We start from the raw sequence: 23,156 nt of genomic DNA on the forward strand, positions 1-23,156 counted from the left end.
TAGTTCTTGAGTACCAACATTCTTCTTGGTAGTAGCCGGTCCAATCCGCATCTACCTTGTAGAACATTACATCTCATTCATTTCAGTCATGGCACGCAAGCTCTACAACGAACTCCTGAAAAAAATTATGTGTGAATAAATAAAAGAAGAAGACAAATAAGGCAATATTACATACAAAATTGATTGAATTGTACCTTCTCGAGCTTGTCCACATTTGTTGTTCAGTAATTAGGTATCTACTCAAAACCACCAAAGCCTCAAAGTTAAACAGTAACACCATAGCAATAAAATAGGCAAACGAGCAATATAATGCGCACAAGTTTTAATTCTAGATAAAGTAAGAGACCCATTATACGAAGAAGATATACAAAAGTCCATAAACGAGGAAACTTTACAAACTCAAAATGTCTATTACAATGCAACAAAAGGTATATAGTCCGAAAATCAACTATGAAACTGAAAAACAATCAAAACATATAGTAGAGGTCGGCCTCAAGCGGTATGAGCTGGTCTAATCTGCAAGAAGAAATCAAACAAAAAAATATTAAAATAAATTAGAAACACCAAGTTAATAGCAGCAAAAATAAGGAGTAGTAAAATTTTCATTGGTCATTTACTTACAAGATAGGACTGCCAAGCGACTGGTGCTCCCGCTGCATCTCCAATAGTCTTGAGGTATAGGGATGGCTTTAGGAAAGGTTCCTCCGGCTCAAATACGACATCGATTTGGACCACGGAGTATCCAAGTCCAATCGGCAAATCATCAACCTCATCATTCGGATCTCTGCTCAGAAAAATGCCCCTTGCCACTTGAACTCCCTTTCGTATTTTACTCAATAAAACAACCTTATCAACATTATAAGAAACAAAATTAATGACTTATGTAGATGATCAAAATATCAAGTCAGAATTTACATAACGGATTTATACCTCGTCTGAGGAGGGTGATCGTAATCCATGACTGCCAGAAGAGGAAGGTGCATTAGCTCGCGACTGGAAAACATCTTCTGGAGTCTGCTAAGAAAGATAGTGTAATAAATGTATGAAATGAAATATTTACGTATTAATCCTAAGGGACATAGTGAAAAACTTATGTAGTTGGGGCTGACGCCCTGGAGGTGGGTTAAGATCTGCGACATTTGTTGTTTCACTTTGTGGGACCCGATCCCGCGAGAGGGGTGTGGTGGCGCGAGCCGCCACGCACTATCTCTTGGTCTCTCGTACCCACGCGATTGGCGTGTGCCTTTTATTATTAATTTTAATTCATCTTTTATGTGAACTTGGGATCACTAAGGCAATCCGAATTCCACACAAAAGAGACTGACAGAGTTGCCACCTAGATGTGGGATCTAGGACCCATAATTAACCAGAAATCTAGACTCGCTACCTGGTTACAAGAATGGAAGGTATGGGGATTTATCCACCACATGCACCATTCCTGCCCGATAATCGGTCTTCAATTCCAAAAGTTAACTCTTTTAAATTCATTTTTAATGGCTCATTCAACTCTCTGTTAATGTGCTATCTATGTGACATGCATCCTATGATCTAATTTCAATGTGAATCCTAAATGTGTATCTTGATTTCTTAATTGGTTTGGATTCAATCTAAGTGAAAGTTCTCCTAAAATTCTAATTTCATGGAAAATCCTAAGTGATTTGATTGTTTCAACAGTTTTAAAAGTGATTAGCCCGAGTCCTCAGATGATCTGGTATTCATCCAAAGAAGCCTACGTATCCCCGCCTCCACGAGAATCAAGGCAACGTAGTTCTTCGCGCCTATTCTAAGCTAGGATGCCTAAGACACCTAGACTTCTATCCTAGACTCGATCTAAAAGACCGAACCGGTTATTAAAGTTTCTTGTACGATTATTTAAATTTCAGTGAATTGTGGATTTTATGACACCCTATATGCCCTAACTAAATGCAGATTAGCCCTAAGCTAATGCAGGTGGTTCTTACAACCTATGTGTGACTAGGCTGTATTTCCTACGGAAAACCAAGGGTGGACTAGCGTATCCTACTCTAGTCATCACTCGGCGATATGGATCGCCGACTGACCGGACGGAGGCGCTCCTATAACTCTAGGACAGACCAGCCATCCAATAGATCAAAATGTGAATATGTTACCCCATTTTTAAATCACTCCTATTTGATGATCCGAACCGTCCATTTGATGGGCGACAATTGATGATCTTGACCGTTCAAATAGTGGGCTGCGATGTGATTTAATTTGTGCTCCACTAATCAATCCTATGGGCTGATCCAAACCATCCAATAGATCAAAATGTGAATATGTTACCCCATTTTTAAATCACTCCCATTTGATGATCCGAACCGTCCATTTGATGGGCGACAATTGATGATCTTGACCGTTCAAATGGTGGATCGCAATGTAAATTGGTTGTGCTCCCTTAAATCATTCCTCTATGACGATCCAGACCATCCAATTGATGGGTCCCCTACCTAAGTAGGTTGTGTCCTCCTAAATCATTTCAATGGGCTGATCCGAGTAACTCAACCTGATGATCGTAACAAAATTGGTTGTTAAAACGACTTCTCTGAGATCTTGACCGTTCTCTTGATGATCATCTTTAGGTGTTGGATCGAAGTAGGTTCAAAACTCATTTTTCACTAAAACAATGCGCGGGCCACCCTGTTTGATCCAAATCTAAACAAATACTCAAGACGGGCCCATCAATCGGATCCAAATTCTCTCTTGCTCGAACTCTTGGGAATATTCTCTCTCAACACTTAACGGAAAAGTGCGAAACATGGCGGAAATGATTGGATGGGGTTTCGCCCAAGCATAGCGAACTTCGGTCCGATCAAAATGGGGTGTCTACACACTTGTGTCAGCTCCTCTGCCATAATTGCATTCACCTGTTCTAATTGGGCCATTTTCGTGTTAAGATGCAAACTATTTCCTCGGGGTTGAGAAGGCCTAGTTGCAGTGCCCAATGTTGTAGAGAGAGTAGCAAAAAACCCAAGCATACGCACCCTACCAAGTGTCTCTTCGCCCATTAACTGGCCGATGAGGTCATCTCTGGAAGGGATCCCGCTCGATTCAGGTTCGGGATTCTGCTCCTGACGCTCTTTGATTTTTTCCTAGAAAAATATGAGGGAAAATAATGACAAGTTATATAAAGTTGTTGACCTAAATAACAAATTATGTAAAACATACCATAATCTCCTTGGATTTAGGATCTGCAGCCTCCCCGTCTTTTTTCGTATGGGTAATCACAAACGTATCCATACGGGTCGGCATTTTCTTCTTAGCTTTGAACTGTACACATTTCAATAATGACAGCAAGTGATCAATATAAAAAAGAGATAGTAAATCAACATAAAAGGTTGCTGAAATTACCTCCATCTTGGTCACTCTTGCATAGCTCGGCGAACCGGCAGTGTGTGCTATCGTTTGTTGGGCTCGGTTTGCCTTATTTGTTGCGCAAAGTTTCTGCAGTGTGAAAACAATAAATAGATATATAACTATAATATTTTAAAGGAGAGAATAATACAGGAGGTAATATTGTCTACCTGCCCTTCAGGAGAGTTCCAAAAGTCGCATAGAATTTGATATTCTGACAGGATCACGCTTCCAGGTGGTGGTGGTTCATGTTGGACGAAGTATTTACTCCTCAGGGTTGACTTCCATTCCCGCCATTTCTTCCCAAGGTCTGCTATAACATACGGCTTGTTGTCTTCAGGAACGTCATATTTAGTCTGTATTACATGTCAAGTGAAATATAAGTATCATTAGGTTAGAATAATAAAAATAAATGTAGACATATATACAGATTCAACAACGTTTACCTTTACAATTGCCCACATATCTTCTTTTTTTTCAAGTGGAACCCTCCTCCAGTCCCTATATGAGATAGGACATTTTTCAGTTGTCCTCGCAATATTCTCGAGGAAACTTTCGAAAGGACTTGTATTTTCTGAATCTGGCTGCCCCAAGTCTTTTTGCAACGTGTAGGCCCTCTTTTCCTCTTCGATGAGGAGGCACTGGACCGGTTAGGATGCTCCTTCTGAGATTGGTCAGTGAGAGGCTCCTCTTCAGACTGAACATCCATAAGCTCAAAGTCATGTGAATGGGATGGAGCCTGACTCTCTCCAGGCATTTTTTTTAAATGTATAAGATAACCTGTAACTTGAAACAATACATAGAAAGAGATATCATAAATTCAAAATTTAATCAACCTTTCAGTCCAAGGAGAAAAAAATCAAGAACATAATCTAAACAGTAAGGGACAACATATAAGCTGTAACCCCAGTATTCATACCGTTAAAGGATATAGGTTAGCTAGAATTATACATGATGGGTCAACAGAAAATGGGAAAAAGGTGTATAATCTGAAGTGAACAGACCATAAATACCAAAAAAATCAAACCAACAAAAATCAAGATAAATAAGCTGTGTAAGTAGACCTGCTAGAGGAAACATCATAGCATTCTCAAATTTCAATGGATGAAGATGAAACCACCATCAGATGAACCTACTTATCAAATGAAACTTTTGCATGCACCTGAATTTAATATGAGGAGTAACATCCATCCAAAGAGCATATAAATTAGCATATACGATTTTTTTTTACTTTTCAATGGTGGAATGTTACATACCTCAGATAGGATTCTTGTTTGATGGATGCGCAAGGAAATCAAACAGATCTTTCTGTTTACCAATGCATGAAAAAATATCAGATATCAGAACCTTCTCCAATTCTAATTCAAGGACTTCATATAATCCACACAACCTTGCATATAATTAGTATAGAAAGAGCAAGAGCAACGAGTTCTTAACACTTGTACAGTCGAAAATCAGAAGAAGAAAAACTTATTATGTAAATAAAAGTACAATGACCAAATTATGTAAACGAGTTCTTAACACTTGAAGAAATGATGCAAAAAAAAACCTTTTAATGTAAAATGATGGACCCAACCCATGCTATGATTGAGGTGGAAAATATTCCACGAAAGAAACTTTTCAACAGCATAAATGAGAGTACAATGACCAAGCTGTTCTTAGGCACAGATACACCTCATGACACAACTCAAATTTGAAATATCACTCAGAATCGCCTCCATCGAGTTCCACGGAGGTATTATCAACTCCATCTCTATCGTATTGCTCCGTATCAGATTCTTCTTCGTCTTGGTTTTCCTGACTGAAGACATCCAATGGTATATCAATCTCTGTCCCAACAATATCTGTCCGTTCCCATTGTTCAATTTCTTCCAAATTCTGGATTTCCACCGCTTCGCTCTGTATATATGTCTCGTCATTGTCTCCACGCACTTCGTACAAATCCCTAGGTTTCGTCTTGATGATTACATGCCAATCATTGTTGTTGGGTTTATCGGGTTTATCTTGTACGTAGAACACCTGTTGTGCTTGCGATGCCAATATGAAAGGCTCATCTGATGACAAACGTCGGGCCGTGTTTACAACCGTAAAACCGAACCCATCCTTTCTTATTCCTCTATTGGGTGTTATATCAAACCAATCACACTTGAATAGCAATGCCTTCAGTCGTTCGTAATAGTTGAGTTCGATGATATCCGTCAAGACACCGTAGTAACTAACATCTCCCGCGGTTGGATTTCTATCTCGTGCGCTCGCAAAGCTATTCGTTTTTGCAATGACAACAACTCTGCTATTTTGTGTTCTTTTTCCCTTCTCGCGATCCTTAGTATTGTAGCGAATTCTATTTACAATATAGCCCGTATATCTCCTAACAATGTTAGATGGACCACCGCTCAACCATCTAAGTTTTTCTGAGATTTGCTCATTTGACTCATGCAACTTTTCAACCTATACAAAAAAATGGGTGATTATGGCTATAGAAAAAAGTTGTATTCCAAATAGACCTGTTCTGGGCTCAAGAAAAAAAACTGACATGGTTTTTAAACCAATCTGGAAACCGCTCTTTGTGAGTGTGATCTATGTCCCTTGGGAGAGCACGGGGACGCTCGCTCCAAAGTTTGGCAATGTGTTTTCTACATGTGAATCAATGATGTAAGAGAAAAGAAGATTCGGGAAATATTAAATTATGACACTTGAAGTAACTTACTCAAGATATTGGTTGACAGCAGCGCAGTTGAAGAAAACATATCAATGTGCCTGTTTGACTGTCCGTGGATCTATGGGTTCCATATGAATCTTTCCTAGAGCGCGTCCTGATACTGAGAAAATAGCGAATCCTTCTTCAAATTCACACGGAGCATCTTCGTCATTCCTTTGTGGTCGGTTCAAGTTTGATTCAACCCCTTCCAAATATCTTGCACAAAACGTTAAACATTCTTCCGCAAGGTACCCCTCTGCAATAGATCCCTCCACACGATTTCTATTGCGAACATACGATTTTAATGTTAGAAGGTACCTACAAAACGTGAATACTTGTATTACGTTCTGTACTGAAAATATGTACACAAATTAACTGTTGAAACAAATTTTGAGAAGCTCTGCATACCTTTCGATTGGGTACATCCATCGGTATTGTACTGGTCCAGCTAACCTTGCCTCATCCGCTAAATGAATTGGCAAATGCACCATAACATCAAAAAATGCCGGTGGAAAGATCTTTTCCATATGGCATAATGTTAGTGCTATCCTATTTTTCAATTTCATAAGTCCGCCCGATTTGAGAACCTTTGAACACAACTCTCTAAAGAAGCTACAAAGTTCAATCAATACCGAGCTGACGTGTAGACACCCTCATTTTGCTACACTTTAACCAACAATAACCTAATATATCGATCCGTGGAATTTCATTGGTAAAGTATGCATCCTCAAATTTTCTGAAAACCGAAATGATAAAGAGATGTACCTGGTGAGATGATTAGATCCGAAAAATTGAAAAATACCCTGATTGGTGAATTTAGTGTGTTAAATCCATGTGAGAGCCCCTCTATCATGGATTTATATGTTTTAGGTCATTAATATCTCGATCTGACTTTACGGATCATCAATCGGGACAAAATAAGCTAGGGTCACTTCACAGCCCGGGATCTGATTCCATTCCGAGACCCGATTTCTGTAAATCGTTAGATCAAGGGCATATCTTAACCTGGGTGTCTTTCCTTACTAAGAATTTGTGATCATTTAGTCAAAATAGAATCGATCAAGGTTAATCTCAAATTCAGATTAAACATTGTGTCACTTAATTGAGCAAATACCCAGTAAAAAATCACGGATCAATGTGGGTGAACGAGAGCCGTCGAAATAATTTAACCAAATTATCAACAACAGTGCTTTCAGTACTTTAATTGTTGTCAAAATTCATATTTCAAAGGTTAGGATCATTCATCAAAAATTGATTAAGTTGGTTGGATCAATCGAATCGTCAATTTGATCAACGGTTGGAAAAACGATTCGCTGTTAAAAACCGACGGCTCGCATTGGTCAAAAATTCTGAAAATAATATTTCTATGGCAACATTGGGCTTAAATGAAAGAAGAAAAATCAACGATTTTAATGGCGAAAGAATTATCGTAATCGGACATCAAAATCTCATGAAAAGCGCATTTTTCGATTTTTACATTCAAAATATTTGAAAAATCTTTTACAAGATTCTAGGAGATTTGGAGGCATCATCTCGTCCATTCTTTCGATCGAAATTGATCTCAACCACCCAATCTTATTCCATATCATTGCAAAGATTTCAGGATATTTGGAGACCCGATCTCGCCCGTTCTTTCGATCACATGGAGATTGCAGTTAATCGCAACTATCCAAATCGTTTCCATTCTCTACAAAGGCAACCAAATTGGACATCTCCCCTGCCTTGAAATTTGCTTCCAAAATCTACAAAGATTCCAAGGACAAATGGCATCATCTTGGACCTTGAATTGTTCCTAAATCTTTAGTACTTGATCCTGGCCGCATAAGTGCCTGCCATTTTTAACATAGCCATGACCTAAATGGAAGATGCCAAAGAAGAGGGAGAATATTCTAGAAAAATCCGATCTTGGCCATTCTTTCCCCTTCCTTTTTCCATCACTCAATCTGCACCCTACACCTCTAGGCCCTAAAGATGGCAACCTGGCTCATCCCTCACCTATAAATACCCATGCTCTCTTCTTTCAAAAAAGAAGAAAAAAAGAGGAAGAAGACTCAAAGAAAACTACTAGAGAAATCCTCCATATCCCCGCCTTCAAATCTTGTCCTACTCAAAGGATACCCAAAATCTCCATCACAGGTAGGTGCACTATTCTCAGATTTTTCCAGGATTATTTGATATTTTTTATGTATTTTTGCATGATTTTTAGCATTTAATTGAATTTAATTCAATATTATATGTGTGTGCTCAAAATCATGATCTACATGAGTATTTCAATTCCGATTCGTCCCGAAATTTAATACACTGATCTATTTAAATAGACTAAAATAAAAATCGGATTGGATCAGACATTGAATCAAAGGATTTCGAAAATTTGAGTGATGAGTGGAATTTTATTTAAAATAATGGCTGAGAAATTACAAAATTCGAAAAAATAGCCATCTCAGGATGATCTATTTTTTAGAATTTAAAATTTTTCTTGTGTTCATCATATCAGAACAAGATTAAAGGACGTTTTCCGGAGTCGTAATTTCCTCGAAAATCGTGTTTTAAAAATGGAAAACTCTTCAAAAATATCTTTTCGACAAAGAAAAATAAAATATATACTAAATGGATTTCAAAATTAATGAAATTTTGTGATAAAATAATATGGTACTGATACATTCTACCATGAATTTTTAAGAATTTTTGGATTCTGTTTGATATATTATTTAATGCTTTCTTTGAAAATTATTAGATTTTGTGAGAATTTTTACTGACATCAGATCACTATTAAAATTCACAAAAGTTTTACCGTAGTCTTATATTTTATATTTCTTCCTTCTGTAAAATTTTCAATTTATTTGGATCTTGTTTCCTATGGGATGTAGTGTTAATTCATAATCTGGTCTGACAATTGAAAAATCCTAAATTGATAGTAAATAGTTTCTAAAATTCATGAAAATCTCACAGTATGCTATTTTTACTTATATCTTACTACTGTAGAAATTTCAATGAATTTAGATTTCTATTGCTAGTAGTTTCTGTGTTATTTTTGCAATCTGGTCTCGTTATTGTTAAATCAAAATTAAATATGAGCTGAATGTAAAAATCTGTAAAAATCTTCCAGTAAGCCACATCTCATCATATCTTGTTGTTTTAGAAGTTTCAACTCATTTCGAGTTCGTTTGCAACAATTTCACTTGTAAAATCACTCATATGGTTTAAAATTGATAAAATTCATTGAAAATTCGAAATTAATTAAAAATCATCATAAAGTTTCTAAAGAACTTTGAATTTTTGTCACATATTAATTGCTAAATCCATTGAAACAGAAATTTTAGAATCTTTAGATTTTCCTGGAAAAATGGCCAGTGCATCCATAATCGTATCCCTATTGTACTCGATCTTTGACAATTTGAACATTTAAGCTATAGCATGTTGTTGGCTCCGAGGTTACTGTCAATGGAAATCCTGAGATATGCCAGGCAATAAGATGTTATAACTTAAGTATTAAATTGCACAAGGAAAGAGCGCACGATTCCCTTCCTTGGATGTTATTCTAGGCCGAAATTGGTGAACCCTAGAGCCATTGGTAATCCTTAAATGTCCAAAACTGAAAATCCTTGAAATCTGAAATTCATTAACTTCAAGAACTTGAATCGATTTGTCTCGAGTCTTTCGGAACTATTGGATTATGGTTTCCGATATAAGAACCATTAGAGCCCAATTTAGGAACACTGGTGTCAGGTCGTTGCCTAGGTTTTAGGGAGTTTTAGGTTTTAGGGAGTCCTAGAGTTAGGAGTCCAGCCTCATCACGGATGCTTGCTATGGATAGCAACCGTACCATAGGTCTAGTTACACCAGTCACCCAATCTTTCCCTAGGACAAGCCTAGTAAACTTGGATGTAGGCTAACCTGCATTAGTCTAAGGAACAACTTGCATTTAGATAAGAATCATATAGAATCTTAGATGAAATCCTACGATAATAAAATCTTCAACTTGAATTAAATAACTCCTCTTAAAACTGTTGAAACAGTCAAATCAGTCTAGGTCGGTGTCTTAGTTGAGTTAGGCATAAGTAGCTTAGCTTAAGTGCACCCAACTACGTCGACTCTGATCTCAGTGAGGCTTGGGTACGTAGGCAGCTTGGATGTCTGATGGCATACCAACCGCGAGTCGGCTTCACAACAAATTGTGGGGTTTTGTATATTAATTTTCTTGTAAATGCTTAATTAAATCACTTAGGATTTTCCATGAAATTAGAATTTTATGAGAACTTTCACTTAGATTGAATTCAAACCAATTAAGAAATCAAGATACACATCTAGGATTCACATTGAAATTAGATCATAGGATGCATGTCCCGTAGTTAGTACATTAATAGAGAGTTGAATGAGCCATTTAAAATAAATTTAAAAGAGTTAACTTTTGGAATCGAAGACCGATTATCGGGCAGGAATGATGCATGTGGTGGATAAATCCCCATACCTTCCATTCTTGTAACCAGGTAGCGAGTCTAGATTTCTGGTTAATTATGGGTCCTAGATCTCACATCTAGGTGGCGACTCTGTCAGTCTCTTTTGTGTGGAATTCGGATTGCCTTAGTGATCCCAAGTTCACATAAAAGATGAATTAAAATCAATAATAAAAATGCACATGCCAATTGCGTGGGTGCGAGAGACCAAGAGAGAGTGGCGGCTCGCGCCCCACCCCCTCTCGCGGGATCGGGTCCCACAGTTTGGCGACTCTGCTGGGGACCACCTAACTTCATTAAAATTTCAAAAGATAATTCATTTGAATTTAATTTAACTGGCTCATAAAAACTCTATCATTTCTATGCTTATTAGATTAGTTTGTATGCTTTATTTTCTCATCACATTTTACCTGAACTCAATCTAACAAAACTTGAAGGCATCATAGACTGCGCGAACTTATTGCACACACTTACATCACTTGCATCTAAACCCTGCATCTCACATGCACACACGTCCTATTTTAAGAACCCGGAGTGTTATCTAGTATGGTTGACTGGGATTTCATCACCTGGTGCCTCTGTGCTAGAGAAGCATTACACCCTTGGCCTAGCACCTGATGGTGCGTAAACGGATCTCTTGTTCACGTACTGATACGCCGGACACTGGTACAGTATATCGAACATGGATTCGCGCTAAGGGAACTCTTGGCCTTACCCCTAGATTAACCCACACATGCATGTAGAATACGAACACATGTGCATCACGTGTGTGAGCCTAGTTTAGGATATCCTATCCATTGGTGTCTAGATTAGGTCGTGGTCCATCTTCCAATGGTCACAATCGGTCCTTAGATACACGAACAAAGTCATGAGTCGAGATTCTCTCTCCACTCCGATAGATTAGGATTAGGGTTGATGCCTTCAGGTAACACTGTTAAAATGTACGAAGATTAAAAAACTTTCCCTTTGGGGTTAGGATATAAATCCCATCATTTCCAAAGATCTCATAGGATTAGTCATTCATGATCTATCCGTTGAAAGCAATCTTATGCTATCTCATCTAATCTTTTGATCGTGCGTCTTTCGTTCTTCTGTCATACGATTCGATCGTATCTTCATGCCATCCCCTAACTGGCAGGAGCAGAATCTCACAATCTTTCGATTATGCAATCTCATGATCTGATCATGCCTGGTCCAGATGATCTAATCTTGCTTGTACCCTTGGTCTCTTCCTCCTCTAGGGGCTACCTTTTTCAAGATTATTTTGCTAAGTCCTTCAGAGTTCACTCTCATAATCCTTGAGCTAGGGGCATTTCCCACGTGCTATCATGTCATCATTGTTGTGTTTATTTGTTTTGAGGAACCATCACTTTACTTCCCATTCCTTATCTAGTCGTATCATAATTATCATGTCAACCATAGAAAGGAAAAATTCCCTGAGTGTAAGGCTTACATCTCGCGTTTATTGTTTCTATGTCAGGATTGTTCACTGCTGAAAATCCAGGAAAGCTTCTTGGGTGTGAATCTATTCGTGGCCAGTGAAGAAGCTAATTCCCCATTTTCTTTGGAAGTCTCTCTATCCACTTTTTCCTACCTATGGCAGATTCTATGGAAAATTTTCAACTCTTTCATGTCACAGAAACCCTAGCCCAGCTCGTCCAACAGGTGAAGGAATTGAAGGAAGAAAATCAATTCATCAAAGCCCAACTTACTGAGAAATTTGGTCCAACCACTGTTGTTTCTGAGGGCAAAAATCCCAGCCTCTCCATGGTAATGGGTTCGGAAGAACTAATTGTGAACCTCTCTAGACAAATGGCTGCGCTAACAGAAGAAGTTCATCAGATGAAGCAACAAATGCAAACCGGGTGTTGTCAGTCCCAAGGTTCTGAACATTTCGCTGACAAAAATACCAAAGTCCAAGATGTTGTTACCGGAAACTCTGTCTCTCAGCTCCAGCAGGACTCTTTTGGGCCCTTAATTCTTAGTTATGACCAAGAGCCACCATTTGAAACTCCTAAAAGAGAATTCACTGATTTGCCTATCCCACGATCTGGTATCCCGAAAGGGTTTAAGAAAAGGGAAAAGAGGATTAACTGGTCACAGGAGCCTATGGTAATCGAATATGATCAACCAAGACCTATACCTCAGCAAAAGCCAGGTAGGCAATTCGCCCCCCTCCCGCTTCCGCCGTCTGTTATATTGCTACAAGGGTTGGCTTCAGGTAATGTCTATTTACCTCGCATTAAGGATCCTCCCAATCCACTCCCCAGGACGTGGAAGGCAGATGAACACTGCGACTTTCACCAAGGATCAGGGCACACCACTGATCGGTGTATAACTTTGAGGCGTGTGATCCAAAAATTGATTGACGAGCGCAAGCTATCATTCCAGCAAATGCCAAATGTTGTGTGGAACCATGCCACACCATCGCCGGATAAAGCTGAGGCGCATCGAAGTTTGAGAAGCTCAGGTCTAGCTGCAGTAGAACAGGAAGAATCCAAAATTGAAAGTATCATCAATGATGATGATTCAAAACGAACCAGCCTTCGCCGAGCCTTCAACGCCAAACAGTTGCAGCAGTTAAAGTTTTAGTCACTTACTATTTTATGATTGAGTCAGTCATCATGGTCAGTACAATTGTTGAGTCCGGTCTTACAGTTCAAGGTCAATGCCTAGTCCAGGCAAGTTATCTTTTGGTTCTCTTTTTATTTAGAGTTGTGAATCTTGAGCATGTTCAGGATAGGTCGTCAGATGTAATAGCTTTTTCTTTAAATAAAAATTTCAGTTCCAATAGTTCACTTGTGTCTGTTTCTTAAGTATGCTTCTGATCTTAAAGTAAGACTCCCTCCTCAAATGAGGACAAAATTGACGAAACTCCACTTGAGTCACAGCAATTACTTGAACAAGAGGAGGAGCGCCAATCCCAGCCTTTCAAAGATGAAATTGAAGTGGTAAGCACTGGCACTGAAACTTGGATTCAGTGAATGCTGATTAAAAATACATTACCCTCTGAAGAGTGTGAAGAATTGATAAAATTATTTCAAGAATAAGAAGATTGTCTAGAAAAGCTACAACCGGTACCAGGGGCAAGACATAGATAGAAAGCTCAAAGAAAATGAAGAAAGTGAGAAGACATATGCTATACAAGGGGCATAGAGTGGGAACAACTTTCATATTTCCAATCAATGACCTTGGTTCTCAAATTCATAACATGAAGCCAACAAATTCAAGAAAAGAAGTTCAAGAGCAAGCGCTGAAAAGTGATCATCAAATATCAAGAGTTACAAATCCATAGATGGAGGATGTCAAAGAACAAGTTTTGCTCTATGAAAGTCGAAAGCACATATTAGAATCTTGAAAGAAGAAGATCCATTATCTCTTACCGAGAAATGGCGTCAAACTCCGTGAAAAAAAAAACAAAAGAAAAAAAGAAAAAAATAATCAGTACCGACGGACTCTAGTAACCTAGATCGATTCCCAATCTAAACATCGGAAGGCCTCCTTTGGTCGATTAAATCCCAAAATCAGAACCCAATGTCAAACAAATACCTGTTTGCAAACCCTTTGAGCCTGAATAAAATTTTCTTAAAAACCCATCAAACTAGGGGCATTCGCCCCGAACTACGCGAGACCTGATCCCTACACTGGGGTACGTAGGCAGCCCGGTTAAACCGAGTTCGGTCGATTCAAAAAAAAGAAGAGGAAATTCAATCCTTTCAGAAAAAAAGAGGGACAAGTTCCAAAAGAAGAGAAGTCAATTATTCCAGAAAGAAAAAAGAAAGAAAAATCAATTAACCTTCAAACAATCTATCTTCAAACTAGGGGCATTCGCCCTAAACTACACACGACCTGATTCCTACCTTGGGATATTGTAGACACCCCATTTTGACCGTACCTTGAGCCTTCCGTGTTTGAACAAAAATCCAACCAAATCAATCAGCTAGGATCCCAAACTCCGCCCTTAGCTAGGTCAAGGTCCCAGCTAGGTCCCTGTAAATTTTCGTCGAAATCCGAGCGCATTTGCCTGGTAAACGAGCCGAGGGAATGCCTTAGTATAAACCGGCAAAAGGGGGGTGGATTATCCTAGATGGGGCTGTCCAAGGTAATAGAGGGGGTGCGAATTTAGTTTTTCTTATATAAAACCCATTTTTCGTTACAAAGGAAAAGGGGATTTTTTTTTATTTTTATTTTTCCAATTGAAAAAATCCAGAGAGCAGTGAGAAGGAGAAAAATCCCCAAATCACAAACCCTAATCTCATTTCTCCTCTTCGTCGGCTATTTCTCCGGTCAATCCACCATTTCTGGGGAGCTCATCTTCTTCGACGAGCGCATCTTCGTCCGGATCTTCCATTCCGGCCAAAAGTTTTCTTCTCCGGCGGATCTCCATAGATTCCGGACATTTCTTCAAACTCTAGCCACCAAAATCAGAGGAAGGAGAGAGATTTTCTATTCTTCCTAAGCTCCTCAAAATCCCTTTTTCTTCTCTGATCACGATCCGATCGAATTCTGGTCATTTCCCCAGCCGATTCACCTTCTACAGCAAGTATCAAGGAGCAGAGAGAGAGAGAGAGTTCGCCATGGTCTGTTCATCAGCTACATCCATTATCTCCTGCAAACCCTAACTCATTTTCCAACCGGAATTTCTCATATTCTGACGAGTTTCCTATAGATCTGATGATCTATTTCGCCTCCGACACTCCTACCTTGCGAATCTAATCTCTTCGTCACCTTCGGCGAATCTCCATAGATTCCAGTTATCTGCATTTAGATCCGCCAATTTCTTAAATTCCAGAGAGATTTGTTCATTTCTAGGCAAGATCCGGTCATCTTCTCCGGCGAGGAGCACTTTTTCCGGCCTTTTCTTATATAAATTCGAGAAAGAGATAAGAAGGATAGGGTGAGAGAGTAGAGAAAGATACAAGCAAAGAGATCATCAAGAGAGAGAGAGAGAGAGATTGAATTCATTTTCTCCCGTGGATTCGATTATTCAATTTTCTGCAATTTTGGCTCCAGGTATCCTCATGATTTTAATAGATCCTTGCAATTAATCAAAGAATGAAAACCGGCAAAGGTGAGTTGTTATTCCCAATTCTTCTCATCTTTTCTGGATTATTGATGTGAATGCCTCTAGATCCATGCCCTAGTTCTGAGTAGGTGTTTGTGATTTATGAGATAAGATTGCCAATATCCTTATTGGAAGGTCGATTTCTTGAGATTGTTTATACATTTTTGTACATTTATTTCCACCGGAATTTGGAGGCCAAGCTCCCTATCAATTTCTCTGAAAGTTATTTCCTGGTTGATTTTGTGTACAAGTTAGTATAATGGTTCAAGATGAAGTGAATGAAATTAAATTGAACAAGCGATCAAATTCTATGGCCAATTGTTTTAGCATGCCAAAACCATATGAAAAAGTTTTGAGGAATTGGCAAAGCTTATCTCATGCCTATCAGTGTAGGATCCTTTGATTAATAATTTTGGAAAAATAGATGGTGAGGTGTGCAATGAATGAGAGAGAGATTATTGCAATAGTAATTGCTTCTCTTTCAGGATGTCAATATCATTAAGAACTTATGATACATACATATGCTATCTGTGATCTTCTTGAAGCTTAGTTAATGTCAGGAAATACACATTCATGTTAGATAGTTGCATTGACTCAACATATGTGTTTGCTATGTTAGGTGGTCATGTGTATCTTATCAAGAGTTACAAACCCATAGATGGAGGATGTCAAAGAACAAGTTTTGCTCTATGAAAGTCGAAAGCACATATTAGAATCTTGAAAGAAGAAGATCCATTATCTCTTACCGAGAAATGGCGTCAAACTCCGTGAAAAAAAAAACAAAAGAAAAAAAGAAAAAAATAATCAGTACCGACGGACTCTAGTAACCTAGATCGATTCCCAATCTAAACATCGGAAGGCCTCCTTTGGTCGATTAAATCCCAAAATCAGAACCCAATGTCAAACAAATACCTGTTTGCAAACCCTTTGAGCCTGAATAAAATTTTCTTAAAAACCCATCAAACTAGGGGCATTCGCCCCGAACTACGCGAGACCTGATCCCTACACTGGGGTACGTAGGCAGCCCGGTTAAACCGAGTTCGGTCGATTCAAAAAAAAGAAGAGGAAATTCAATCCTTTCAGAAAAAAAGAGGGACAAGTTCCAAAAGAAGAGAAGTCAATTATTCCAGAAAGAAAAAAGAAAGAAAAATCAATTAACCTTCAAACAATCTATCTTCAAACTAGGGGCATTCGCCCTAAACTACACACGACCTGATTCCTACCTTGGGATATTGTAGACACCCCATTTTGACCGTACCTTGAGCCTTCCGTGTTTGAACAAAAATCCAACCAAATCAATCAGCTAGGATCCCAAACTCCGCCCTTAGCTAGGTCAAGGTCCCAGCTAGGTCCCTGTAAATTTTCGTCGAAATCCGAGCGCATTTGCCTGGTAAACGAGCCGAGGGAATGCCTTAGTATAAACCGGCAAAAGGGGGGTGGATTATCCTAGATGGGGCTGTCCAAGGTAATAGAGGGGGTGCGAATTTAGTTTTTCTTATATAAAACCCATTTTTCGTTACAAAGGAAAAGGGGATTTTTTTTTATTTTTATTTTTCCAATTGAAAAAATCCAGAGAGCAGTGAGAAGGAGAAAAATCCCCAAATCACAAACCCTAATCTCATTTCTCCTCTTCGTCGGCTATTTCTCCGGTCAATCCACCATTTCTGGGGAGCTCATCTTCTTCGACGAGCGCATCTTCGTCCGGATCTTCCATTCCGGCCAAAAGTTTTCTTCTCCGGCGGATCTCCATAGATTCCGGACATTTCTTCAAACTCTAGCCACCAAAATCAGAGGAAGGAGAGAGATTTTCTATTCTTCCTAAGCTCCTCAAAATCCCTTTTTCTTCTCTGATCACGATCCGATCGAATTCTGGTCATTTCCCCAGCCGATTCACCTTCTACAGCAAGTATCAAGGAGCAGAGAGAGAGAGAGAGTTCGCCATGGTCTGTTCATCAGCTACATCCATTATCTCCTGCAAACCCTAACTCATTTTCCAACCGGAATTTCTCATATTCTGACGAGTTTCCTATAGATCTGATGATCTATTTCGCCTCCGACACTCCTACCTTGCGAATCTAATCTCTTCGTCACCTTCGGCGAATCTCCATAGATTCCAGTTATCTGCATTTAGATCCGCCAATTTCTTAAATTCCAGAGAGATTTGTTCATTTCTAGGCAAGATCCGGTCATCTTCTCCGGCGAGGAGCACTTTTTCCGGCCTTTTCTTATATAAATTCGAGAAAGAGATAAGAAGGATAGGGTGAGAGAGTAGAGAAAGATACAAGCAAAGAGATCATCAAGAGAGAGAGAGAGAGAGATTGAATTCATTTTCTCCCGTGGATTCGATTATTCAATTTTCTGCAATTTTGGCTCCAGGTATCCTCATGATTTTAATAGATCCTTGCAATTAATCAAAGAATGAAAACCGGCAAAGGTGAGTTGTTATTCCCAATTCTTCTCATCTTTTCTGGATTATTGATGTGAATGCCTCTAGATCCATGCCCTAGTTCTGAGTAGGTGTTTGTGATTTATGAGATAAGATTGCCAATATCCTTATTGGAAGGTCGATTTCTTGAGATTGTTTATACATTTTTGTACATTTATTTCCACCGGAATTTGGAGGCCAAGCTCCCTATCAATTTCTCTGAAAGTTATTTCCTGGTTGATTTTGTGTACAAGTTAGTATAATGGTTCAAGATGAAGTGAATGAAATTAAATTGAACAAGCGATCAAATTCTATGGCCAATTGTTTTAGCATGCCAAAACCATATGAAAAAGTTTTGAGGAATTGGCAAAGCTTATCTCATGCCTATCAGTGTAGGATCCTTTGATTAATAATTTTGGAAAAATAGATGGTGAGGTGTGCAATGAATGAGAGAGAGATTATTGCAATAGTAATTGCTTCTCTTTCAGGATGTCAATATCATTAAGAACTTATGATACATACATATGCTATCTGTGATCTTCTTGAAGCTTAGTTAATGTCAGGAAATACACATTCATGTTAGATAGTTGCATTGACTCAACATATGTGTTTGCTATGTTAGGTGGTCATGTGTATCTTATCTCATGAGCTGAAACTGTATGGGTGTCAGCTGTTCATGTTTTTGCTAGGGAATGCCTAAAATTTTGAGGATAGGGGATCTTTGTATCATTGTTCATCTATTTGCAATATTAATTACAAAACCTAGGTTGCCTCATGAACCACACTTATAACTCCATTGTCATTGAAAGGGTGGAAGTAGATTGGTCTTGACATAAATGTCAAAACATAAATCTGACTACTATCATTTGAGACCTCATCATTTTTGCTGAGATCCGGTTGCTTCAAAGAAAGTGAGATCATCAACAATCATTTTTGAATTTAACATCAGCTGAGGCTTTTCTCATTTCATTTTAGTTAAATTCAGGTAATTTTCTAATCTTTTTGAATATCATTGGGTTCTATGTTCAAGTATGAATTTGTGATTATATGGAATGGCTTAATCGAGTATTTGATATGTTAGGATGATATTTTTTGAGTTTTTCTTTTAGTACTTGAAGTTTGCGAATGTTCAGGGTACTTTTAGGGTACATGTATAATGAAAGCTTATTAATCCTCTCTTGTTTGCATATCAAGGTTTATTAAATATCTGTTGGAAATTTAATATTTCTCTTTCATCTTATAGTTTTGAGTTAGATTCTGAAGATAAATGGATTATTCAGGTATGATTATCTCAAAGCTTCTTATACTCATTCTTATTTATTTAAATAAATTGTTAATAGGAAGAAGGAGATCAGATGACTACTCTGTTCGATATTATCGACATGAGTACTGTCTGATCTCAAGGCGGGATTAGAAATATTATCATGTGTATTTGATATCAGATGATTACTTTGGCATCATCTGATTTCATTGGAGTCCCCGTATTGGGGTTTGTGGTTGGTTTAGAAGTGTTTGATATTGTTTTATTTTACTTTATTAGGCTATCCAGTGGCTGGTCTGGACTAATTAATGTTGTTTATCATTTTATGATTGCTTTAGATTGTGTATTGTTTTTTTATTGAAAATTCTTCTTTGTTTAGCACTTGATTTATTTTTATAAAAATAGAGTGAAATTTGCAATTATCTGGCAGTTTTTTCTTCTCTCTTTGATAGACTAACACAGTCTTATAGATTGCTGTTAATTTTCTTTAGATATTAGAATCCCCTTTTCTTGTAGGGCGATGAAAGTGATAGCTCAAGCCCATCCTAGGAGACTTGCTTAGTCTTGCTAGCATTTTTCTTTATCCTACCTCTATGTCTAAGAGACTTATCTGGTCTCATTTTCTTGCTAAACCTCCTCTTTGTGCGTCTTTTGGTTTTGGGAGAACACCTTACTCGGCTTGGCATCATACCCCGACCCTTATGGGTATTGGGTTGCACATTTGTTGCACCCTAGGGCTAGGTAGCTGTCCGGCCCGGCTGGATGTTTTTACCTTTGCTAAATATGCGCAAGGTCTCTTTTTCCTTGTTACTTGTGAGTTTTATCTTAGCTTGATAGTCTCACTAGCACCCTTCTTTATCTCTTTTTCTTTTAAGAGACATGCCTTGTCTCATTAGCATATCCTTCTTAGAATTCCTAATTCCAGTGTCAGTCTTTACTATAGGAATCCGTCCTTAGTCTACCCAGTCTCATTTTCTTGCTAAACCTCCTCTTTGTGCGTCGTTTGGTTTCGGGAGAACACCTTTCTCGGCTTGGCAGCATACCCCTATCCTTATGGGTATTGGGTTGCACATTTGTTGCACCCTAGGGCTAGGTAGCTATCCGGCCCGGCTAGGTGTTTTACCTTTGTCAAATATGCACAGGGTCTCCTTTTCCTTATTACTTGTGAGCTTTATCTTAGTGTTGATAGTCCACTAGCATAGGAATCCGTCCTTAGTCTAGAGAGTCAGTCCTCTTGTTCAGGAATCAAATTCTATCATCATAGGGGTTAGGATTCCATCCAACCTTTCATCAAATCATGTTTTTTCTATCCGCTCTTGCAAGGTATAGGATGCTGTCCAACCCTTGCAGAGTCGTGTTTTTGTCTTTTTCCCCCGCAAAGCATAGGAGGCTATCCGACCTTTGCGGGATATCAGGAGTCTACCTTAACCTTATGATGATAGGATTCTGTTCTCTGGTGCTAAAAATAACAAAAACATTTCAAAAACATTTAGAAATGTCAAAAACATAAAAAATATCTGAAAAACCAAAAATCTCAAAAATCTTGAGTCATTAGGAGAGTAGTTAGGAAAATCTATTTCCGAACTACGTTGGCTTGATCCTCTTCCACGAGGTACGTAGTGCAGCTTGGGATCCCCATCCCAAGTCCAGCCAAACTTTTTTAAAATAAGCATTTTAAATCCTTCAAAATTACAAAAATCTTTTCAAAATATTGTTTTCTTCGAAAGGATCTTCCTCTAGAGTTAAGAAGTTGTCCTAGTTAGAGAGTTTTTGAGTCGGGAGTTGCTCTCCCGTTCATTTGTTTGTTTGTTGTGTGTTTTATTTGTTTGAGTGAGTCCTAGCTAGGAGTTTTTACGCCTCCGTCCGGTCAGTTGGCGATCCACATCGCCAATTGATGACTAGGTCTAAGATACGATAGATCCTACTGTTTTCTTAGGATATACAGCCTAGCTACACATAGATTATAGGAACCACCTGCATTAGCTTAGGGCTAACCTGCATTTAGTTAGAGCATATAGGGTGTTCTAAAATCTACAATCCATTGGAATTTAAATAATCACACAAGAAGCTTTAAGAACTAGTCTGGTCTTTTAGATCGAGTCTAGGATAGAGGTCTAGATGTCTTAGGCATCATAGCTTAGAATAGGTGCGAAGAACTACGTTGCCTTGATTCTCGTGGAGGCGGGGATACGTAGGCTTCTTTGGATGAACATCAGATCATCTAAAGACTCGGGCCTAGGTATAGATTAGAGTCTTAGGGTTGTATGGTATCGAGTCATTTTCTATGTTTTGCAGTGTTTTCTTACTTTATTGTGCAGACCTTATACTTTTTTGGTGTGTCATGCATGTGTTTGTTCATCAGAACTTAGACACCCATTAGGCATGTCACTTATAACCTAGCTATGCTTAGGTGACACATATTTTTTTTATTTTATCTTGTGTGCCTTTGATTTCATCTCCGAGACATGCATGATTAGATAGACGTCTTCTCGGAGATATTCATTCCCATTTCATATGATTTTCGCCCAAAGCTCTCCAAAATTATTAAGTAAATGGCATAAGAGACCAAGTGTTTGCACTTGGGCGGATGAGGTGCTCTTTAGACCTTCCGAATTCGTAACCAGGCACGAACCTTATTTTATATCTCTGGTTATCCGTTGCAACAGAGCATAGTATGGGATCCAAGGCCCATTTGCCTTTTTTCTTGGATGGCGACTCTTCTTTGTTTAAGGTACGCCTCGAATCTGGGCTAGTCCCCGAATCGAGAGGTATCTCACCTTTTATATCGCCACTCATGCTGTGAGAGGCACTTCTTTCGAGAGTTCCTTGGTAGAGCTCTCCATTCACGTGGATGATCCTGAGACTGACTCGCGTGGGGGCACACGTCCCTCACCGCACCCTCTCTCGGATCGGGGTCCACAGATATGTAGGCAACCTGTTCACAGGTTCGGTCGAAATCTTTGTTGAACCTTAAGCCATTCTTTGAAAAGCCCTATCCTACCTATAAAGTCCTTATGGTGTTCAGAACTAATGATACAGGTCCCGAAACACAAAAAGTGAAAAAAGAAAAGAAAAAAAAGAACGGAGTTTGAAGATCTGCTAGACTGAAAACCTGAAAGGGCGGTCTAGGCAAAATTTAAGATCATTCTCCTGCTAAGTTGAAAACCCGAAAGGGCGGCTTAGGCAAAAGCTAAGGGGATAGCCTGCTGAATCGAAAACCTAGAAAGGCGGTTCAGGCAAAAGTTAAGGCTAGCACGGTCCGCCAAGTTAAAAATCCCGAAGAGGTGACTTGGTCGCGGTAAGAGAATCATTATAAGAAGGCTACAGCCGATATCAAGACTGAAGATCAACTGGAGTTCAGGCAAATTCAAGTGGCATCCTCAAAACTAGGGGCATTGAAGCTAAGCAATCTTAGGGATCGTAATTAAATCCTTGAGGCATTACTGTTTTAAGAAAAAAGTCCAGTGTTTACCAATTGAAAAAAAAAAACATTCCTCGAAAAGATAGACTTACCAAATAAAACGTTAACTAAGTCAGAAGCATTACTGTGTCTGTCAGTGTAGTTAGTCAATCTTTGTCATTCTATGTTCACTCATTCAGAGCTGCTTAATCCTTTTAGTAGTGCCTTTTATCTAAGTTTTCTCTTTAGAAAGAGTTAATCGTCGTTCTTATGCCCAAATGATGCAACTGTCTTGGTGAAGGAGGCCCGGCCTCGGCAACTCCCTGCGATCGTATGAAAGAGCTCGGTAATCTAGTCAAGCAGCTTCATTTCAAAGAAGATCAACTCAGAAAAATTCAGAAGTAGAAACATCAGAAAGCCCAGCTTCCGTAAAAAGATCATACCCCAGGAAGTCACCTTAAGCTTGGAAGAGCCTCAGATGCAA

General features: G+C 38.8%; 1 protein-coding gene across 9 annotated transcripts in view; it reads right to left on the minus strand.

The window, feature by feature from the left end:
• Window positions 1–373: 373 nt before the first annotated feature.
• Window positions 374–23,156, minus strand: part of LOC143881207 (uncharacterized) — a 38,482-nt gene continuing 15,699 nt past the window's right edge. For 2 of the 9 annotated variants that reach the window (XM_077384199.1, XM_077384194.1), the window contains exons 3-11: window positions 4,626–4,677; window positions 3,816–4,066; window positions 3,540–3,725; window positions 3,367–3,459; window positions 3,184–3,285; window positions 2,883–3,107; window positions 931–1,014; window positions 622–846; window positions 374–516 (exon numbers count right to left, since the gene is read on the minus strand). In XM_077384199.1, the coding sequence (XP_077240314.1) occupies window positions 493–516; window positions 622–846; window positions 931–1,014; window positions 2,883–3,107; window positions 3,184–3,285; window positions 3,367–3,459; window positions 3,540–3,725; window positions 3,816–3,833 (957 nt within the window). In that variant the 5' untranslated portion in view covers window positions 3,834–4,066; window positions 4,626–4,677 and the 3' untranslated portion in view covers window positions 374–492. Of the gene's footprint in view, window positions 517–621; window positions 847–930; window positions 1,015–2,882; window positions 3,108–3,183; window positions 3,286–3,366; window positions 3,460–3,539; window positions 3,726–3,815; window positions 4,156–4,625; window positions 4,678–23,156 lie in introns of all 9 variants that reach the window. The other 7 variants (XM_077384196.1, XM_077384192.1, XM_077384198.1 and 4 more) reach the window with 5 other exon arrangements.

This window comes from Tasmannia lanceolata, unplaced genomic scaffold, assembly GCF_043159265.1.
Source record: "Tasmannia lanceolata isolate RefF3 unplaced genomic scaffold, GAP_Taslan_0.1 ptg000007l, whole genome shotgun sequence".
Lineage (NCBI taxonomy): Eukaryota > Viridiplantae > Streptophyta > Magnoliopsida > Canellales > Winteraceae > Tasmannia > Tasmannia lanceolata.